Source organism: Thermobia domestica, chromosome 6 (assembly GCF_964235325.1).
Source record: "Thermobia domestica chromosome 6, izTheDome1.hap1.1, whole genome shotgun sequence".
In the NCBI taxonomy this organism is placed as follows: Eukaryota; Metazoa; Arthropoda; class Insecta; order Zygentoma; family Lepismatidae; genus Thermobia; species Thermobia domestica.
The window spans coordinates 126613222-126634362 of NC_137459.1; the positions used below are offsets into that span (position 1 = coordinate 126613222).

Below are 21141 nucleotides of genomic sequence, written 5' to 3' on the forward strand. Positions count from 1 at the left end.
AAAAGAAAACCGCTGTCTACGTAGGTGAGATTCGTACATTGATATTTTCGTGTCCCAATCAAAACCAATGTCTTATGTAGACAGTATACAGTATATGTACAATTTTAATTTTGACATTACAGACCTGCAGGTTTGCAGGTGTTTGATAACCTATGTACTGTGTATGAGAGCATTTTTACATGTGAATAGATTACTGGTGGTACAAATGTTCAGGTAATTTTGCTGAGGGGCGAGTTAAAAAAACTATTTCCGTTCATTTATATGGTGGAAACAGGTTTTGTTCAGAGGTTTTCAAAAACCAGGTTTCTTTTGTGATTACAAATTGTCTTTTCTAAAATAAACTGTGACTATTTGTTTATTGACGTTCTTTCAGTTAATGCTGGGTTAGGAGTTCATCTTTTTAATTAGATGCTTTTGTAATTCGCTGGATAGTCGTTACGATTGTTCAAACTTCTTCATAGCAATTTACTACCAGTTGAAAATACACTACGAAATTAGTTCGTTTTGCACGTTGTGTTCCATTTCGTTTCTGATAAATTTGTTGGATTACGGGCTTTCATGACACTTGCACACGCTAACAACTGTCATATCATTCGAGATTGCATGTAGATAATATATATTTCTTTTTTATTTAAAGTGATTGATCATGTATTGCGTTGCATGTGATTCCACACAAAGGATTGCATAATGTAATTTAGTCTTTATAGCGTAGCTAGCTGTAAGTACTTCGAGACAAGTAATTAAGTTGAGATTATTTGTGTTTTTATATTTTAACTTCAAATGTTCGCAACGACGAAAATTAAGCTAGTAAACAGCCTCCCAATCTTCCGGCATTATGATCGCATGCACGGTAAGAATCATGTTGGCAAAACAACGTAAAATGCAAAGATTGGCGTTTCTAAGTTTAACATTTTATTGTGCTAGTGCCTTTAGTATTGACATGTTCTAGAAACTTTTCTCCTTCTGATAATTTTGGTAGGTACACTCGACAGTCACAAACCAGAACTGGCTGAGCGATGTTTTTACATTTTTTCTTTCCGCAGTCTTATTGAGAGGCAGTTTCTTAATTCTGGTTAGACATTCGTTTCTAGTTTTTTTTTTTAATTAATTAATTATATATATATATATATATATATGTGTGTGTGTTCGTCAAATGAATATATAGTAAGGTTTGTTACGTTGGCCATGTTTCTAACATCGGCGCCCTAAATTTGACGGCATGTCTGTGGAATGCTTTAAATATTACCATTGCCTCATAATTTGGCCATTGCATACATTCTTTGGACATCTTATGTTGAACCAAGCGGGAAAACCCAACTTAGATTTCCCTTATAATGAAGAGATTTATTGATAATTAAAGATTATGGAATTTTACTTTATTTAGGTTTGCCCATATTATATGTTACATAGCTTTTAACAATAGTAACTGGTCTTATCGGAAGGTGGTATTTGTTTTTTTTTTTTTTGTTTTTTTTTATGTATTATTATCAAATTTTCTCTCCACAAAGGATATGTTAAATTGTTAAAGGCACATATCCTATAGTGAAAGTATTTGTTTAATCATGGGAAGATAACATTTTGTGAATAAAAAATTTTTTATGAGTCACATCGTTTTTTCTTCACAAAGCCTGTATCTGGTGAATAAACTTCATGGCTCATCAGCAGGTGCTCAGAAAGAAGTTGTATTTAGTTTCGGTGCAATATATACTTCTGTTTCATAATATAAGACCACTACTTTCGTCGGAACAGTTTCTTCGCTGCTTCTGTGGTACAGTACATTATGTATAAGTCAGAAGGTTAACTGAAGTTTCTTGGTTAGCACATTCCAGGAAACTAATCTCACCACAATAATTTGTTGAATTGGTCTGAGGGGAAACTAGTTAATATTTTTAAGTTCTATTTCTCTTGAAAACCAGCCACAATGTTACTAATCACTGCGCTACGGTGGCTTTGTAGTATTTAGTAATATGGACATTATTTAAAATAATTTTCCGTAATACTTCTAAAAGTTGTTTTTTCATTGTATTTTGAGCGGCCCTACGGCTGTTCAAAGTGCGTGGCAAAAATTTGTATACATTGTATGTAAGTTTGGTATTGCTATCAGAAGAACATTCCTTCTGAGCAAATGCGCAGTTAGGTCTTTTGGGGGAGTACATCAAGTGTTTTGTAATTCCAGGTTTGATTTTGAAATCCAGGTAACTCCTTGCAGCATTATTTTGTTTTATTTGTCTTTATGTAAGAACCACAACATAGTTTTTAAGCTGTTCATCCTCCGATTTAACTCGAAAGTCGGAAGGTGACGGCTTTGTTACTTGTACTTTAGACGGCTTTGAATAGACGGGTTGGTATAGTCAAGTAGCCTTCGGTATAGGCTGTTGAGCGTGAGATCTTCCAGTCTCCGATTCCAGTTCTGTCTAAGGCATGAGTGTTTGTTATTTTAATTTTCATCATTATTCTTCGTTTCTAATTGTCCCTTTGAGCCTCCACAATCGTGAAACGTAAAATTAATACGTCGTGTCTTAACTTGGAACATGCTTGGAACATCCTACGTGGTAGTAGGATTTTTACCGACAAACACTTTATATATATATAAAGAAAAGTGATATATCATTAATTGTGTGGGAACCAATTTTTGCAAATTAACCTGCCAGGAATAAACAGAACACTTCAGTGTGGTAGGGATAGTATGGCACTATATATGTTCATGTGTGCTTGTATGCAAATGAAAGTAATTTTCGAACATTGCTGTAACTTTGATGTTTAATACTGTATAATGGAACCTAGAAATGTTCTACGTGTTGTTCTCTTCTTGATTTTTCCTTAAGAATCACCTAACGAAAATAAAAGTACCCAGACATATGTTCATGTAACATTTTCTTATTTTGATACATGGTTTTAGTATGTACAGTATTAAGGGACATTTCAGAAAAAAAGTCTGTAGAATATACGGACGGACGGAAATACGAATGAATACAGGTATGTACTTGAGGTTCTTCAGTACGTTCCCATGATTCTTTTTTTTTTTTTAAAAAAAAAAAAAAAGATCGTGAATAACGCAAAAATAATAAAGAACGTCAGATGTTAGAAATGCAAGCCAATTAGTAATTACAAATCGCTGTGTAATAAATTTGTATTTCCTGTGTATAATAAAACGTAGAGCTGTTTCCAGATCATCTCTTACATGCTTGAAATCCGAAGGCACAAGCTGTGACAATAATTATTAAGCACTTAAATTTCTGTACAAGATGAAAGCTCTTGTAAAAAATATAAAGGCTGTTCATTTAATTCCTAGATATTTTTCTCAAACTTATTGATTGTATCTTTAAATCGTCACCCCAGTTACATGTGGTAACGTTTCATGATGACGTTACAGCGTTATTGCTCTTCCAAGCGAGACGTACTGCGTGAGGTGTTTTGTGTGGTCCATGTAAGATTGTGTAGTGGTGTTCAAATGGAATAGCAAATCTGTATTAAGCTTTGTTTTAATCTGGGATAAACGGGTATAGAGGCATTCGAAATTTTGTAAGTAACGTTCAGTGATAGATCAATGATTCACGCAACGACCTTTCAGTGCCCTGCACGTTTCCAAGCTGGAAAAATGTCCATGGAAGAGTATCTCCATCCTGGTCGTCCGTCCATGAGTCGAAATGAAGGGAAAATTGCCTAGATTAACTCTCGAGAGATTTGATCGTCAATCGGCTATTCCTGAAATTACGAGGGAGTTAACCATTTCCAAAAGCTCAGGTCACCAATCTTACACTAAGACAGGAATACTGCATATACCAGTGAAATTCGTATCGAAGATTCTTACACAGGTCCAGAAAGACATTCGTGTAACCATCAGCAGGAAACTGGAAGAAACATTCACCAAGAATGTGACATTTCTGGTCAGTATCCTCACAGAGGATGAATAATGGGTGTGTGAGTACGACCCGAAACCAAAGTAATGTCGTCCCAATGTAAGTCATTTTGATTGTCGACATCAGAAAAGGCCAGATAAGTCCGATACCAGGTGAAGGTGCTACTGATTGTATTTTTTGACGTGTTCGGGATCGTACATCACGAATTTTCTCCACGTAGTCAAGCTGTAAATATGAAAGTCTACATAGCTGTATTACAGCGGTTATGAGATTCCTTTAATCGTAAATGGCCAGATGAGTGTTTACCAGAACAGTGGGTTTTACACCATGACAATGCTTTGTGTCACACTTCGGGAAAAATGTCCAATTTCTTGGTCAAAAAGAATATTCCGTAATACAGTCCCCCCTCGCTGAATTTAGCTCCGTTGACTTTCGTGTTCCGTACATTGAATGAAATCCACCGCGAAAAGAAACGATTTGATATTATTCAGGGTAACACGAGATAATTCCGGCTTTTTGCACAATAGGCATTTCAAAACCACTTTCACCAATGGCGACATTAGAATCACTGTATAGATGTAGCAAGAAAATATTTTGAAGGAGAGCATCGTCACTATAACATTTTACATCTTCAGTACAGAAATGAATAGCACTTTGTATATTATTTCTTTTAACAGTATTTCGTAAATATTTAAGATCTTACTTCCAAAATTGTCTTATGTTTATAATTGAATTATTTACGAAAACCAAGAAAAAGTTGTGGAGAATAGTGAAAAGCCTTAACGAAGCAGTTGCTTTTGTTAGTGTCCCATCATGTAATTATGAGTAGAATACAATTATATAATCGTATAAATCAACTATACGATGTGTTTTCTGCGTAGTTAATGATAAAGCATTAGTTTATAGTGTCAACACGTCTATTTTGGCTGTTTTTATATTTCTTATCTTATTTATTTAATTATTTTTTAAATTAAAAATTGGAGAAATTCAAATTTTGTGACTAGATGTAAAATAAATACGTTTCATAACATGTTTCAATTTAGTTACTATGATATGCGATTTTTTAAATGCTTGATGAGTTTTTTAGTATATATATCAGAGTACAGTGAAGAAAGTTGTTATATAATATCAACGTTTTTTGAATCAATTCCAAATAATTCAACAGTAAATCTTCTCTTTTACCAGGCAAATTCCTGAAGAAATTTTGACCCTAAGGTTACTTACGAGAATATTTAAGTGTGAATTTCGAATTGCAGTGGCTTAGCTGAAGTCATTGAGTACGAGGCTGCAGGTTCGACATCATATTGTGTGGACTTTGTGGTGGGCAAACCACATTCTTGTGGGTTTTCTCATCATCATTCTCCACTCATTGGCTTATCGTTATTCATTCACATTTATCATTAGACTCTTTCAGTGTAGAGAGCATATTGAAACATTACTTTAAGATTTCATTCCATTTCATTTTAAATGTGAAATTTAATCTTATGTGATTTTACACGACATTTTATTGGTCATTTATCATATTTTTAGAACTTTTTGAGCAACTTAAGAGCCTAGCTTGGAATGCGCTTAGTTTTTTGACCCGGTTAAAGAGAGTGCTAGAGATTGTTCTAAATTATTGTTTTTTACTTCGTTTGTCTCAAATCTTGTAGTTTTATCTGTTTTTGTTTTCTGTCATCCGATTAATCATTATTTTTCACTTTTCTGTAGAAGTCAGTTTTGATGAGCATAAAGTTATAACGCGAACAACTGAGGCAGTTTGCTGGTTCATATAATTACTATAAATATATTCATACAAAGGTTTCACGTTTCAAGAAACTGAAATATTATTTTCGTTGTGCAGTAAAGTGCATGTAATATTTTCAAATTATGTATTTTTTCCAGTTGAAGGAACATGAAGCCAGAAGGTTTTTTCAACAGATCATTTCAGGTGTAGATTACTGCCACAGACACATGATAGTTCACCGTGACCTGAAACCTGAAAACTTGCTCCTAGATCATAATCTTCATGTGAAAATAGCAGATTTTGGTATGTTTTATTTGAAGAAATTGTCAATTTGGGTTGGATGTATTTTCAGAATGCAATTAATAACTAGATTGACGTTCATAAAGTGTCAAAAAGTAATGATACTGAATTTTTATCTCTAGGTCCTGTGACCCTATAAAAACGAAGAACTTCAAGCCAATAACTACGTTCCGATTCGACTGTAGTGCAAAGTTTCTACTTCGTGATAGGAGCACTTGCAATTTTGCAGTCGTTTGGTCAATATTTCATATGCTCTTTAGTCATAAAATATGGAGCAGAGATATATTGAACTGCACACGTAATCAAATTTTGTGTAGACTGTTGCTGAAACATACAAAAGAACTAAAACTATGTTTGATCATAATTTTAAATTTATATGTAAATGTTCTGAATGTAAATGTTGCACAACGTTAAGAAAGTTGAGGAACTTCAGAATACGAGTTCTTGCCCAGGCGGTCGATTTACGGAAGATCGCACGTTAACCTGGACCGTGTCAGTGCATATTCTTATAGGGATCGATGTTCGGAATTGAGAATGGTAACTGAGGATTTTTTTTTCTGATGTTTTATAAAGTATTTTGACAGAAGATTTGAATATGAGAAAAATGCGTTTAAAAGATTGTTACTAAAATTTTGTCTTAATTTCTCAAAGTATGCTAAAGGGTGCCCTGAATTTCTTGTAAAAGAAATTCTCTCCAGTACTGCCGTCCGATGTGCCTGATGTTTCCGAAGATAAAATTTGGAATCGAAAAGTACTCCAAAGACTACAACAGATAGCAAGTACAGTATCACAGAAAACGATTATCAACCCTTTAAGAAGAATCGAGAGCACAGTAGTTGAAGCATATTTTGTCTCATGGGGGAAAGGGGCTTCCTTCAATTTGGCCGTATTGCGTTGGATGAGTAACGCAGTATCTATTTGTATAAAAATAAGTCTCATTACTTTTCTGACACTCCTCGTATACTTTTCATTGGGTTCAGTTGATTTGTAAGTAAGTTGGTTTGGATCTTTTCTCTTATTGCATCGTTCTTGATTTTTTGTTACTAAACCAGGTATAATATACAGAAAAAAGTTTGGGCTCCTGTGTAGCCGATGTGATGCATTGACTGTTTCTAGTCCTATTGGAAGCACATTTCCTTTAGTCTACAAGACATAACCGTATGATGTAAAATTAAACAATCAAACATCAGTTTATATGTTTACTATCACGTTCGATGAATTATTTATAGTTGTTTTCAGTATTTTCCCTGTAGCCTGGAAGAAAATATGTAAAGTCACTTCACAAGGACATAATTGATGGACTGTAAATTTTTGCCCTGTAAAATTTTGAAAATATTTGTTTCATAGTATCTGTTAGTGCATAGACGGCCGCTATTCCAAGTCGTGAATTTTTAGTCTTTTTATTGTTAAAATTTGTTTATAAAGTGAGATGAACGTAGAGGAAACGTTTAGTTGAAGACTTCTACATTAGGAGTACAAGAACAGATAGAGGCAAGTGATTTGCTACATTTAACAAAGTACTAGTAAATGCATCCTCCCTCCCCCCCCCCAAAAAAAAGAAAAAAAGTGTTTCACTTAGGAACTACAACAGTTTTTTTTCTGAAAACTGAACAAAGTGCCCTGGTATTCCAGTGATAAATAAAATCAGGCAATTAGAAAGGAAACTATTGGAAATCACTTGCAATATATATATATATATTTTTTTTTTTTTTGCCTTTTTTTGACGTAGATTTTTACAGATTTCTCGTTTTCTGTCAAGTTAGCTTGCTCTTAGAAACTGTAAGGGGTCAATATGTCTTTATATAAAAGGAATATTGATTAAAGTATGGAAATGAATATATAATGTATCTATAAGTATTGAGTTCTGTTCCCAAGCCTAATTCTCTCTTCATTCCTCTCTTCATTTCCATAATGTCCGTCTTTCGTGTATATATATATAGAACTAGAGGAGGAAAAATTGGCTATCCTACGCGTGCTTTGTTGTTGACTTAGTAGCGTCATGTAGGTACGTTAGGATAAGCTAGAATCTTCCATCGGACAAAATACTCAAATGAGACTATCTTTTCAACGAGGCGCTTTTAACACATACCTATGAGGAACGTTTCACTGTGGGACATGACATTTCAAAGTTTGTTTACTTTTTAATTAATATTATTATTTGACATCCTGTAGAATAATAATATTTCTTAAACTTTAATGTAGTTTAAATGGCTCTACAGTACGAGCCCTCAGTCTGAAGTGCTAATTGGGGCTCCCAGGTATTTCTTTAGTTATATTGTATGAATGTGTTGTACCTAATTAAAAGTTCTATTTTCACTATGGAAGTGCTCACTGAGGAATGTCATCTTGAGTGGATTTCTATATTCAGATAAACGTAGAATTAATGTAATGTTTGGACTTTTGGAGCATGTTGAGCAGATTTCACATGATATTGAAATGTAGCAGATCAGTTGATTTATATGTTCATAAAATAGCTGTAATGCATTCACCTCTGGTACGAGGGGTTACCCATGATTCTGATCATCTGGGCTGTATGGTAAACAAACAATAGATTTGGGTCGTAATTTAGATATGTCACTGCGTTTCACAACGTGGACAGAGTTTGGATTTTATCTAATCGTGGGATATTAGAAAGAAAGTGAAGACATAAGATAAGAGTGTTACGTGGAGAAATGCAACAAACTCTATCACTGCAATGTTAAACATAGTACAATTCGTGGCTCATTGCGTTGTTTCAGCTCACCCTAAGTATTCTACCTCAAATTAGTAAACATAGTATATCTGATCATGAATACAATTTTTCCCATTACGGAAGATTGTTTGCTTTCACTCCACTCTTATTAAAAAGACATTTAAGTTACTAACAGTGTAAATTTATATTAAAAATAAGTTTACTTCGTTTTCTAAAGTTTTGTAAAATATAATTTGTTCCTATTTTTTCACATTGTTATGTTTTTCGAGCATAGATGGGCTCTAAACTAACAGTATAGCCTAAATTATCATGCTATTCTTGTTTTCGAATGATCAGATCACTTGATAGATACAATTTCGATTCAAGAAGTGTTAAGTGTAAGTATTGCGAATCGTTTCAGTACTCCCTTACTACCAGATTTGCAATGCGCGTGATCCCGGGTTTCATCCTTAGCTGGGAAATTTGACTTGGGTAAAAATCTCAAAATGTTTCGGATACTTCAATAAGCAGTAGGTTCCACCTCAACACATTCAACGATGAAAACAGGTGCTGTTAAGTAATTAATTATATCAGTTTGAAGCTCAGTTCTTGAATATGAACAGGACGTGTTAATTTCTCGGATTCGAGTGAAAATGGTGAAGTTGAAACAAGGGGAAACGAACCATTTTTCAGAAATTAGTTCAGTACACTATGACAAAATACACACACAAGAAAACTGTTGCAAGATGTTTTTTTCTGTAAGACTGTTGGTAAGGACCTTCATTAATGCTTCATCAGAAAGGCAAGAGAAGAAAAGAGAAAATGTGTTTTAAAACACCACATATACATCTTCCGATTCGAACAAAATTCGCACCACAGAACTGTGTATGTATAGCACATATTTCTATTAGTGTGAAAGTAGTCGTATACCACGAATGTAGTTGTGTGTGCGAATCCATTGTGTGCGACGCAAGGGAATACCTTTTGAGCCATTCAGTGGCTTCAAGTGTGGATGCATAGTGAGAGCTGCTACAGCCCGATTAATCGTTTCGCAGAATTGTTCTTGAAATTGTGACTTGTCAGTAGTCCATCGGTAAGTACGTGATGAAAGACAGGATTCTTAGAGTGGAAGGCCCCTCTAGTCACCGCGCAATATACCAGGGAGCACCTGAACTCAAACTGACGGGACGGTTACACCTATACAATCAGAGCCATTGTGCTCCCTCCTCATTTCGTCGGCTAAGGGTGAAGTGGCGTAACTCGGAAAATCGTGACTTGAATTATAACCAACATCTATAGTTACTTAACCTGCTCTATCAACCATAAAAATTTCACACCAAAATTCCTTATATTAGCGGAGATATGAATTTTCTGAAAATGACGTATCATGAAATGAGTAACAGTGTGTAAAGTCCAACGAGAAATTTCAAATCGCTCTCCTGTAAAATTCTAAAAATCAAGATACGCCACTTAGCCGTTTCTCACGAATACTAAACAGTTTATTGCTGGAGGAAGATCTACGTCCTCGTTTTCTTTCTGTACGATTACTTCTGACATACGCTGCTTGCGGAGAACGTTTCCGGTTGTGTCAGGAGAGACTGCAGTGGCAAGACGAAAGAAGTGTGAAGGTGGTGGTCGGCGAATATTTCAAGGGACAGTTCTCATGATATGGGTATACAGGCTGTTGGGTACTCAGTAAATGATTTTGTTGTTGACTTGTTAAGGCTGTTCAATTTCAGATGTGATGGTGCAATATAGATATGCAAGATTCGTGGGTTTCTGTAGGAAGTGGGTGCTCGCGTAGTATTGAGTGAGGAAATTAGAATAGAAGATTTTATGGTTTTAGGAATTTCGCTTTTTTTTTAATGGTTGAATTTTTACTGATAAGGTTGGGATGTACCCCTGGTTGGAGAGTGCTGACAAGAGATCTTGAGATAATTATTGAGGGTTGATGTTGTGGAGCAAAGAGAGATCTCTTTATGGTCAGGACAAAATAAGGAATGTTTTTAATTTGTTGAAGATTGGAGATGTTTATGTAGAGGTACTGCATATTGTTATCAGGTTTGATTTTATACCTCAGACTCTAGACGTCCGTTGTCAAGTGTAGCGTCCACGTGATGGAAATTGATGGTGTAGTTAGAGAAGGATCAGATGAATTTAATGGGACACTTGTTGAAGGCCTGTAGGAGTAGTTATGGTAGTAATTGACCACATGTCCATATTAGAAGAGAGTCGTATACGAATCGAAGTCAAGTGATAAGCTAGAGTGACAATGATTAGAGGATTTGTTTTCTAGACACTCCATGAATAGGTTGGTGTATAAGAGGGCCATGATAGTGTTTTTGATTTGCAGTTGCTCGCTTTTAAATGTGAAATTGTTCATAGAAAGTGAGGAAATTCTAGGTGTGTATATAAGGAATTCTTCAATGACGTCGAGACCATTCATGTATAATAAAATAACATATATGGAAGCTAGGATTGTGTTAGGTGGTATGGGTTCAATGTTGAAGTGCTTAATGGGTAAGTTATTGTTTGTTTCTTTGAAGTATAATGAAAACTAGAGGTGGTAAGGTGGTAATCAAAGAAAGTGAGAATACTAGTACTAGAAGATAGTAATTGGGTGAGTGCTAGTACTAGAAACAACTGCTTTTCCTAAATACAGTTTTTTTTTTTTTTTTTTCGTTTTTTGGTTTGAAGAATAAAGTTAGATATTCTTGAATGAGGTGCAGAATGGATATTTGAGATAGGCTCTGTACACCCTGCTTCTTCTGGTATAATATTTGCTTATGCGTCTATTTTGGAGACCGGCTATATTTGTTCATTCGTTCTTATTTATGACGTTCCTCTGAGTTTCTGTGTTTTCCGAAGCATAAAAGGAGAAATCATCCCTTAAAATGCTCCGAGAAAAAATATAGAGGGAGGAGGCTTATATTTTTAAGTTGTTGTAGCGCAGAGGTTACTGTCTTCTCTAGGCTGAAGTTTTAAATAATTACATAGTCGAGGTTAGAAATCAATGAATTATGAATCTTTATAAATGAGAAATGTGTGAAATCTGTGCTTTTGTGTGTGTGTGTGTCTGTGGGCGCACGTTTTTATTTTTACATTTTTCAATTAACACAAAACAAATTAAATTCAAGTTTCCTCAAGTTCTAGGGATGGAAAACAAAGTGGTCGACGTATCTCAAACAATATTTATCAGTGTATAAATTCATGCTCCTCTTATAAATACATTTTAACTTGTAATACATTATAATTGGTTTTCCCGTTGTGAGAAAGTAGAAAAATCGCAAATTCACCGAAAATCTTATGATTTTCCGTTGTTGTTTTCCAAGTCAATTGTTGTCTCGTATGCGGTAACTTTCTCAGGAGACACAGTTTAAGGTTTTAATGATAATGGAGTGATAAAGTGGGCGATGACCTCCTAAGAACCAGAAAGAGAAATCGTAATCGCTCTATGTACATATTAATTGAAAGGGAAAATATCTAACTCTTAAGGCATCAGTCATGTGTAAATAGTAATGAATTTATACTATTACGTGTATCCTTCAGAAGTATTCATTGATGCAGCAGACAACCTTTTGTAAAGACAAAATTACTGTGCTTATCGATCGTATAAATTATTTCTATTCTCCATAATCTAATAACAGAAATACGTTAAAATGTAATTAGCAACATATATACAGAATTTATTGTATGTAATATGGTAATGAAACTTCGTTGCAGCTTCCAACAGAACAGGCTATGTTTCTGTCTTCTGTTTTGTGTTTTTCTACAATCCTCAACGCGAACGCTTTCGCCTTCGGTGCAAGCAGTCCCGGGTTGATTCCGGGATGACGCATTCTGTCGAAAAGGTGTAAAAGTATTTTCAGGCCAATCATCCTAAATGAGATTTTTCCTCATTCATACCTGGCAAATACCGGGATGGTACCAAACATATAAATCCCATGCCTCTTCCTTCTTCATTTTTCCTTTCTTCCTTCCTTCCCAACTTCCCAGAGTAGTTTGATCGCTGAGGGACGTCATCCGTTATACGTGACTGAGTCAAATGGCCATATATGCCTAATGCCCAGAAATATAATTCCTAATGTCCCCTGGAGCTGCTAAAATCCGGAACTCTCTTACATGGCGTTGATATTTAGTGATGTATTTAAATTACGCTCTCGTGTGTCTTGTCGTGAGTTATTCTTCGTTTTCTCCATTGGAAGTACGGTGGCTCAGTGGTAGAGCGCTTACCTCCAGTGCATGAGGTCCCTGGTTCGATCCCCGGCCAAGTAAGTTTCTGGTGGACAATATCGTGTCCGTAAGATTTTTCGGGGTACTCCCATTTCCTTTCACTTTCTCATTCCACCAATTCTTCCATCATCGTTCACTTGCCTTAGTCATCGTCTCCTTTAGCCTAAAGAGCATAATCGTGGGACGTTGAATTGAAATATTTCATTTCAATTTCCTCCATTTTACCATTATTCTTTTTTCTCATCTCCATTCACTATCAGTCTCCTCTAGATTTTAGATCAAGTGTGTGAGGTGTAAAACTAAGGATTTAATGTTATACTTCATATTTGCATGCTTTTGCATCATATTTCTCATAAATCAGCTTCATTTGTTTGTAGTAGATCAAACTATGAATTGTGTGTCTGTATTTGTATTTGCTCCAAGATCTTAAATAAGAAAGGTTAGGCATTATTATTCCGATTGTGTTAACATTGAAAACATGAAACTTCTGTTAGTTGCTAGTTTAGTGTTAAGTAAAATGAAAAAACACCTAATGTTCTGAAAATACGTTTATCCAAATTGAATTTAGTAAGTTCTTTATTATGGAAAAGTTACTGACCTGCTTAACATTATAACATTGTTTTCATAATTCACATAGAAAACACATTGGGTCAACACGAGACAATTTTTTGCTCTTTATTAAATTGGGACTCATTGCACTTTGTGAATGAGTGGTCGAGTTATTTGATCTGAAATAGCGCTTCGAAGAAATTTTCATTCTTTCTGGATGAAACTGGTATTAATCATAGCACAATGCGAAGAAAATTTGATTGGATTCAGGTTTTAGGTTTTTTGTCAATAGAGAGAACATCGAGGTGCTCTAATAGAGACATTGTAGTACATGTCATAATACCTTCTAGTGGTTTAAGTTACAACATGAAGACAGTTGTTTTGAGAATTCGGATGTAAATTCTGCTCAGATCAGCAGAGTGCATTTTCTCTGTCCTGTGTTCATGTTGACGTAGTGGTTTATGTTCAGTGCACTGATCGACGTTTGAGAAACTGAGTTTAAATTCTTCGCAAATCGGTAGTTTGAAAAGTGAATTTATTTTCAGCCTGTTTTTACGCCAGTCAAGAAGTTTAAGGTACACAGGGTGCCAACTACAATTGAGATATCAAATTCGAGCTCTCCTCAAATCACAGTTTTGAGGTATTCGTTTCCATATTCATCTATTTTCATACTGAGGTACTGGATTAATATGTTGAAACAGGTTTTGAGAACTCAGATTTTGCTTTAGTCAGCAAACTTCACTAAATTTTTCTTCATTCTACATTCAAGTTGAGTTTACGTTGCTCTAATGGTTTAAAGTGCAGCATGTCAACGGATGTTTTGAGCAACTCAGTTCAAATTATGAGCTTCAATACTAATTTTTTCCGTTTTTAGCCTGTGTTCATACTGGTCAAATGTTTTAAGTTAAGTCATACTAACAGAACTTCATAAGATGAACTCAAATTATCTTGAAATTAATCTTTACTGAAGTATACTTAGTGATACATTTATGCTATTCTAGCAGTTTAAGTGATATCAAGCTAAATGATATTTTGGGAAATCGAATTCAAATTCTTCTGAACTCAGCAGTCGACATTATGTTTTTCCTTTCAGATGTATATTGAAGCTCTATTCACATTGATTCTGTGCTACATGGTACACCATGATGGTTTAAGAAATCTACTTCAAATTTTGTCCAATACAACACAACTAATTGTGAATTTTTAAAATGCTTTAAACTCAAGCTTTATTCGTATAACTTACAGTATGCTAATTAAAGTTTTTGCAAATTCAAATTCTTACTCAGCTTTCGTTACAGTCTTGATTGAAGTTTTCATCAGTCTTGAATTCACATTGATGCAAAATTTAAGTTTCAGCATACTAACGAACGTTTTTTAGAAGTTGAAATTCACATTCTTCTCAAGTCAGCAGTTTCAGTTGAGTTTTCCCTTAGCCTTCATTCAAACTATTCATACTAGTGTATTGGTTTCAGTTATACCATATAACAAATTCTGAGATATTCAAATTCTGGTTAAATTAACTAGCTTGACTAAATTTTCCCTAGTTGCTTCCGTGCGAATTACAGCATAGCATCTACGAAGCAGGAAATGAAGTTCGATTCTCAATGGTTGAATCGCTGAAATGGGACAATGAAGTACAAAAACTGTTTTAAACATAATATATTTAGATACAGGTACTTTTCATTCCTCCTAATATATGATGGGAGGTGAGCTCTAAGGTTCTTTTTCTGTCTTACAATTCGTTACAGATCTTATAATATTTGACTAAAACATTTGATAACAGTCCGTTATATAAATAGATGCGATTGATAATTCCAGGTCTGTCCAACATGATGATGGATGGCGAATTTTTGCGTACTAGTTGTGGGTCACCGAACTACGCTGCTCCCGAAGTTATCTCAGGCAAACTGTATGCAGGACCAGAAGTTGACATTTGGTCATGTGGCGTAATCCTGTATGCTTTGTTGTGTGGAACGCTGCCATTTGATGATGAACATGTTCCAACATTATTTAGAAAAATTAAGTGTAAGTAATGTAGTGATTATGGATTTAGATTGTGTTTAGTTAATTGATTATCTATTTTAATGATCGAATTGAATTAAACATGTAATTTAAGACATACTGTGTGATTCTTCTAAAAACCACTTGTAACGGAAATGTCACAAGACAATACAAAACTTTTGAAAAATTTTTAAGATTGTAAAATCGAAACTTAAGTAACTTTTCACGAACTGGTTTATTCCAGAAAGAGTATTCCCTAGCAGTTCAGCTAGTGATTTGCGCTTGAATAATAATAATAATAATAATAATAATCCATTTAATAGAACCATTCTTCAGGAATGCTTTTGGAGTTAGAGTGCTTAGACGTGTTTTTTCATGTTCATTTGACTATATGATTGCCCGAGAATTGCCGTAAAATGTCCCTAATAATAATATTGTATCGTCATTGGATCTCAATTGTCCGACGCAATTCATAATATTCGAAATATGATAAGGCTTTGCCTTGATGGAGCCATACTTTATAAGGTATATAGTCTGGACCATTTGTCTTGATGCGCCCCTGTGAATTATAAACTAATAGATAAACGCTCAAATTTTGTACTATACAAATATCGACAGGAGAATATGAGAATTATTGCCCGAGAATTGCCGTAAAATGTCCCTAATAATAATATTGTATCGTCATTGGATCTCAATTGTCCGACGCAATTCATAATATTCGAAATATGATAAGGCTTTGCCTTGATGGAGCCATACTTTATAAGGTATATAGTCTGGACCATTTGTCTTGATGCGCCCCTGTGAATTATAAACTAATAGATAAACGCTCAAATTTTGTACTATACAAATATCGACAGGAGAATATTGTGTGTCATACCATACTTTACAATATCGCTAGATTAATAGTGTTGCCTACCCAGCACAGACTTGTACTTTTTCAAATCACAGTACAAGAAGTTATTACATATTTAAAATCTACGTGTTAAACGATAACGTACAATACCAGACTTTTTTTTTCAGTCACGATACTTCCACCTGTAAGGAATATCATACAGAGGAGTGTGTCTTTTGAACATTCTTATTGTAAGCTTACAGATGAATAGTATTTTAGTATTTTGAATCAGTGTCAACTTCTGGGATCAGTACTGTATAATCTTAAATAATTTTAACAAATTTTAAGTTTTACTTAAATAATTTTAAAAAATAGCTTTCAAGAGGTATATAAATTAAGAAATAGATAAGAGAAAGCGTTGATTGACATGAGAAAATAAATTTCTAAGTTAATTTACCTCGCATCACCAAATTGAAAGTGCACTATTCGCGGCTAGCATTCATTATAGACTCAAACAACTTTATTATTATTATTATTATTATTATTATTATTATTATTATTATTATTATTATATTATTATTACCATCTTACGTTTTGGTTTAAAGCGGTAATAACTGAGTAGTCTGGTTTTACCATGTGAAGTCTGAGATTAGTGCCTTTATACAAAGCCCTTTCCAAAACCGCATCTCATGTTTGATTAGTAAATAATAAATATATATGTCAATGAATCTGCAAGATATGAAAGGAACATTTATTCCTGAAAATCATTTATGATCAGCGAACTCAATATTTACAAGTTGAATCTGGTACTGCATCGTATCTGTGCGGGAAGTTACTGAGAACTCGTATTCTTTACGTATTTTGATTTATTACATTACACTGATGAGACTTGGTAATGAAATTTTGTTTGCTTTATTGATCTTTAGCATCCTTTTCGAGCACCGAGGCTATATGAGACATACACCTACAGTTTAGAGTGAAATCTGAACCACTAAAATGTATTCAGATTTCAGTGCTCTCCCACCGGGAATCGAACCCAGGACCGTGTGCACCATAAGCCTATGCTAGCCATTGGACCACTGGAGAAGTCTAGTGTAACTTTATTATTGTAACGAGTTGTTTCCCCCAAACCTTCGGCTCGCTGTACGGGTTAACATCGTGCGTAATTTAGTTATAATTCTTTACATTTAACTTTTTTTTTTTAGTTTGCTTATCAACTAACTTGCGGCTACTCAAAATGGTTACAGCCCTTGTCTTAATAATAAAAAACAAAGCACGTTCATGTTCAGCATAATTACTATCCATTTACAAATAACTAAATTTAAAAAAAATACAATTGAAGTTGCAGTTAAGTCTTTATAATATATTTCTGTAGAAATGCATAAATATTAATGCCCAAATCTAAATATCATTATGGCCTTGTCCTATTTTGATGTAATTAAGTCGAAACAATGAAGTTTTAAGTCGTCACAATATTTTAAATCTGAAAATTGCCTGCACGCTAGTTCCAACTACTGGCATCAGGCAGGTAGTGACACCTATTAGCAGGACTGATAACTACTAGAAATTAGTGTTACCCACAGACTGAGAAGTTTCCCATTTATAACTACAATTAATTACACTAACGAAGTTTGCTTAAAATAGCTTTACACATGACTTACATACGCTTTAAGGAAATTAGCTTATCGAGAGTGGAAAGTAAATACAAACTGAAGAGATGAAAACCATAACCTGTTAAGGGTTATTTTATATAGTGGAATCAGACTGGTGTTGGTTGACAGTACTCTTTATCTTTACTAAATAATAATGATAATTTTAATAAATCGAATGACGTAATGATTATTATTTACGTCATTCTAATCATAAACATTTATTTCGTTACTTGCGTCTTTTTTGTTTTGTAAAATTGTGATTTCCAGAAGGATAGTTAGAAATAAGACTGGCGAGCTGTAAAAAGTCTTCACATCAGCGGGTGGGTGGAGAAACTCAGCTGAAAGGGTCAGTAAGATCGAATTCGGTAGCCTTTTCATTCTTTTCTGCAATTCACAGTAGGATAGTTTTCAACAAACATAAAGATCATAATGCCATTTACAGCAATTTGATACCTCAAATCGTTTCGGAAATACAAGAAACATTGGTAAGGATTACTATACTGCCTAAATTGGCATATTTGTGGGACTTTTTAAATGAAAATTGTTGTTTTCTTTGCTTTTACAACACTACGTCAATAGTTTTTAGTAGTTGTGATTACTAAAAGTTCTCCGAATTACATAATTTTAAGTAATGGTGCAAACTTTATCAATGTTTACCTTGTATCTGGAATGGTTTGAGATAATCATATTGCTGTAAATGGCGTTATGATCTTTATATCTATTGAAACGGTGGTTATCTATTTCACATGTCCTATACATGTAAAGGAATTTTTGAATTCTTTCTGAAATATAAAGATAAAGCAATTATCTCGGCCGAGTTCGTTATTGAAGTCAGTCCGTTAACGTCTTGATGGAGAACGGTGTGTATAAATAAGTCATATACCATATATGTACCCTAAGCGAATTTTTGCACTAGATCACTAGAACAATTATTTGGCCGACTTCTTCAATGGAGTCGACGATAATGATGATTTTAGCGGCGGTTAACTATATCCCAGACTTGAGCAAAATTTTGATTTTTTTTTTTTATTGATGGCTAGAGCGATTATTCTGGCCGGGTTCTTTAATTGAATTAGTCCGTTAACGTGTTAACGGATTAACAGTGGCTATCTGTATGCCATACATATAAGTTCCACGTGATCCTCTTTACTGTCTTAACCAGAGTTTATTCAAAAGACATTTTATCATGATTATAGTATTCGACTCTTAAGGTGCTTTGGATGTACCTTAGCCCCGTCCATTTCACTTGCGTTGATATTCTTTTTGGAGCCCTCAAAATTAGGATGTTTTGTTATACGTTAGTGTCCTTAGATGTAGATTTGAAATGTGTAATAACCTGACGTAGTGCTGTTCGAAAAAATATAACTTTATGTTGAATTGGCAACACTGTTTATCTAGTGGTATTACAGAGTATGTCAAACAATATGCATCTGTTGATATTTGCATGGTAAGATACTACATTTTTGATGTATTACTTTTTAAGTTACGGGTTCGTATCAAGATAATGGTCCATCAAAAGTTCTAAAAATGGCACCCACGAACCAGAAAGCACTATTCTACAAGCCAAAATAAAGCGAAAATATTATATAGTGGTATACCTTCCGGGGCCTCATTCAGGCGCTATGGGCAATCAAAATTTCACTATGTGGCAATGTCGCAGATTAACTTGGAACAATTAGCATTATTCTGCCAATTCATCAAGCAGTTACATCGATTGCTACACTATTAAGTGATGGTAGTGCCAATCTATATCGACTTCAACTGCCATCCGGAAAGAATTGATGTATCTATTTGATGGATTGGTAGAGCTACTCTGTGATTCTTTATCTGCGACGTTGCCACATAGAGCAATTTGCGTCTCCAGACGAGAGCCCGAAAGGTATACAATATATATATATATATATATATATATATATATATATATATATATATATATATATATATATATATATATATATATACAGGATATAAGGGAAGGTTGTTTACAACACTTGGGAGGTGATTCTACAGATGAAAACATGTAAAAATGTCTGTAACACAATGTCCATCTCGGCCTCCTAAGTTACGGACGTCGAAAAGGGTGGGAAAATGAACTTTGAAGGCTAATTCTAGCAAAACGACAAGAGATAGAAGGGCGGTGTTAGGCGGCCCACACAAACTCTCAACATGGACTATCCAAAGATAATAAGATTAGATGTGTACAAGGCGAGCGCAAGGGATTCCCCAAAGGATGCGAAGCATGCCGCGGACGTTATGAGGGCAAAGTGAGGCATCCTTTGGGGAATCCCTTGTACACATCTAATCTTAGTATCTTTGGATACTCCATGTTGAGAGTCTGTGTGGGCCGCCTAACACTGCCCTTCTATCTCTTGTCGTTTTGCTAGAATTAGCCTTCAAAGTTCATTTTCCCACCTTTTCGACGTCCGTAACTCGGTTAGGAGGCCGAGATGGACATTGTGTTACATAGACATATTTACTTGTTTTCATCTGTAGAATCACCTCCCAAGCGTTGTAAACAACCTTTCTTTACACCCTGTATATATAGCTTTATTTTGACTTTTAGAATAGTACTCTGTGGTCCGTAGGCGCCATTTTTAGAACACCCAATATATACAGGGTGTATCAGACCACCCGTCCATGCATTTTACTCGGCTCGTAGTGCACGTAGACGCTCCAAACAAAAGATGAATTACCAAATCGTATGTAAAGAATCAAATGGTGACGTTTCCATGCCCAGTGGCGTAGCAGGAATATTCCATGGGGGGTCAACTGCAAAATTTCAAATGGAAAATTGTTTCAATTTCTGTTTCATTGAAGGCATTATTAAAAAAGAAACAACTTTTACAGGAAACACTTTTCGTTAAATTCTACGGTTTGACCTCTATGTCTGTTATTTGTTGTTGAATTATTTCTATCAGACCATCCGTGCCAGGCACTTTGTCGACTCGTAGTGCACGTAGACACTTTATACAAGCAGATTGGATGCGAAAGCAAGGAATAAAATTACGTGTCGCACGTAAATTACGAGATTCGAAAATACTTTTCCCGATGTGTATGAAAAGAGAGCTGAAATACCATGTGAAACAGTTAACTGATCGCTTAATGCCATTATCTCATAAACAATACCTGAAGCTAGTTCGACTTAGCTGAAGAACTAAAAATCAATCACAGGTTCAACAAAGATAAACAGAGTGTGTGAAAGATGTTTATTTCGAGTTTATGAAGTGATATCCCGATTTGTTTCTTAGAACTCCTGTGTCTACAAGTATATTGAGAACAACAAGTTTCAATAAGGAAGAAGTTGCAAAGTTCTATAC

General features: G+C 34.7%; 1 protein-coding gene across 1 annotated transcript in view; it reads left to right on the forward strand.

Moving 5' to 3' along the window:
* LOC145688189 (5'-AMP-activated protein kinase catalytic subunit alpha-2-like) overlaps window positions 1-21141 on the forward strand; it is a 147889-nt gene that overhangs the window by 48741 nt on the left and 78007 nt on the right. The window contains exons 4-5 of the mRNA XM_081762060.1: window positions 5745-5889; window positions 15158-15364. Coding sequence (XP_081618186.1) covers window positions 5745-5889; window positions 15158-15364 — 352 coding nt within the window. The remainder of the gene's footprint in view (window positions 1-5744; window positions 5890-15157; window positions 15365-21141) is intronic.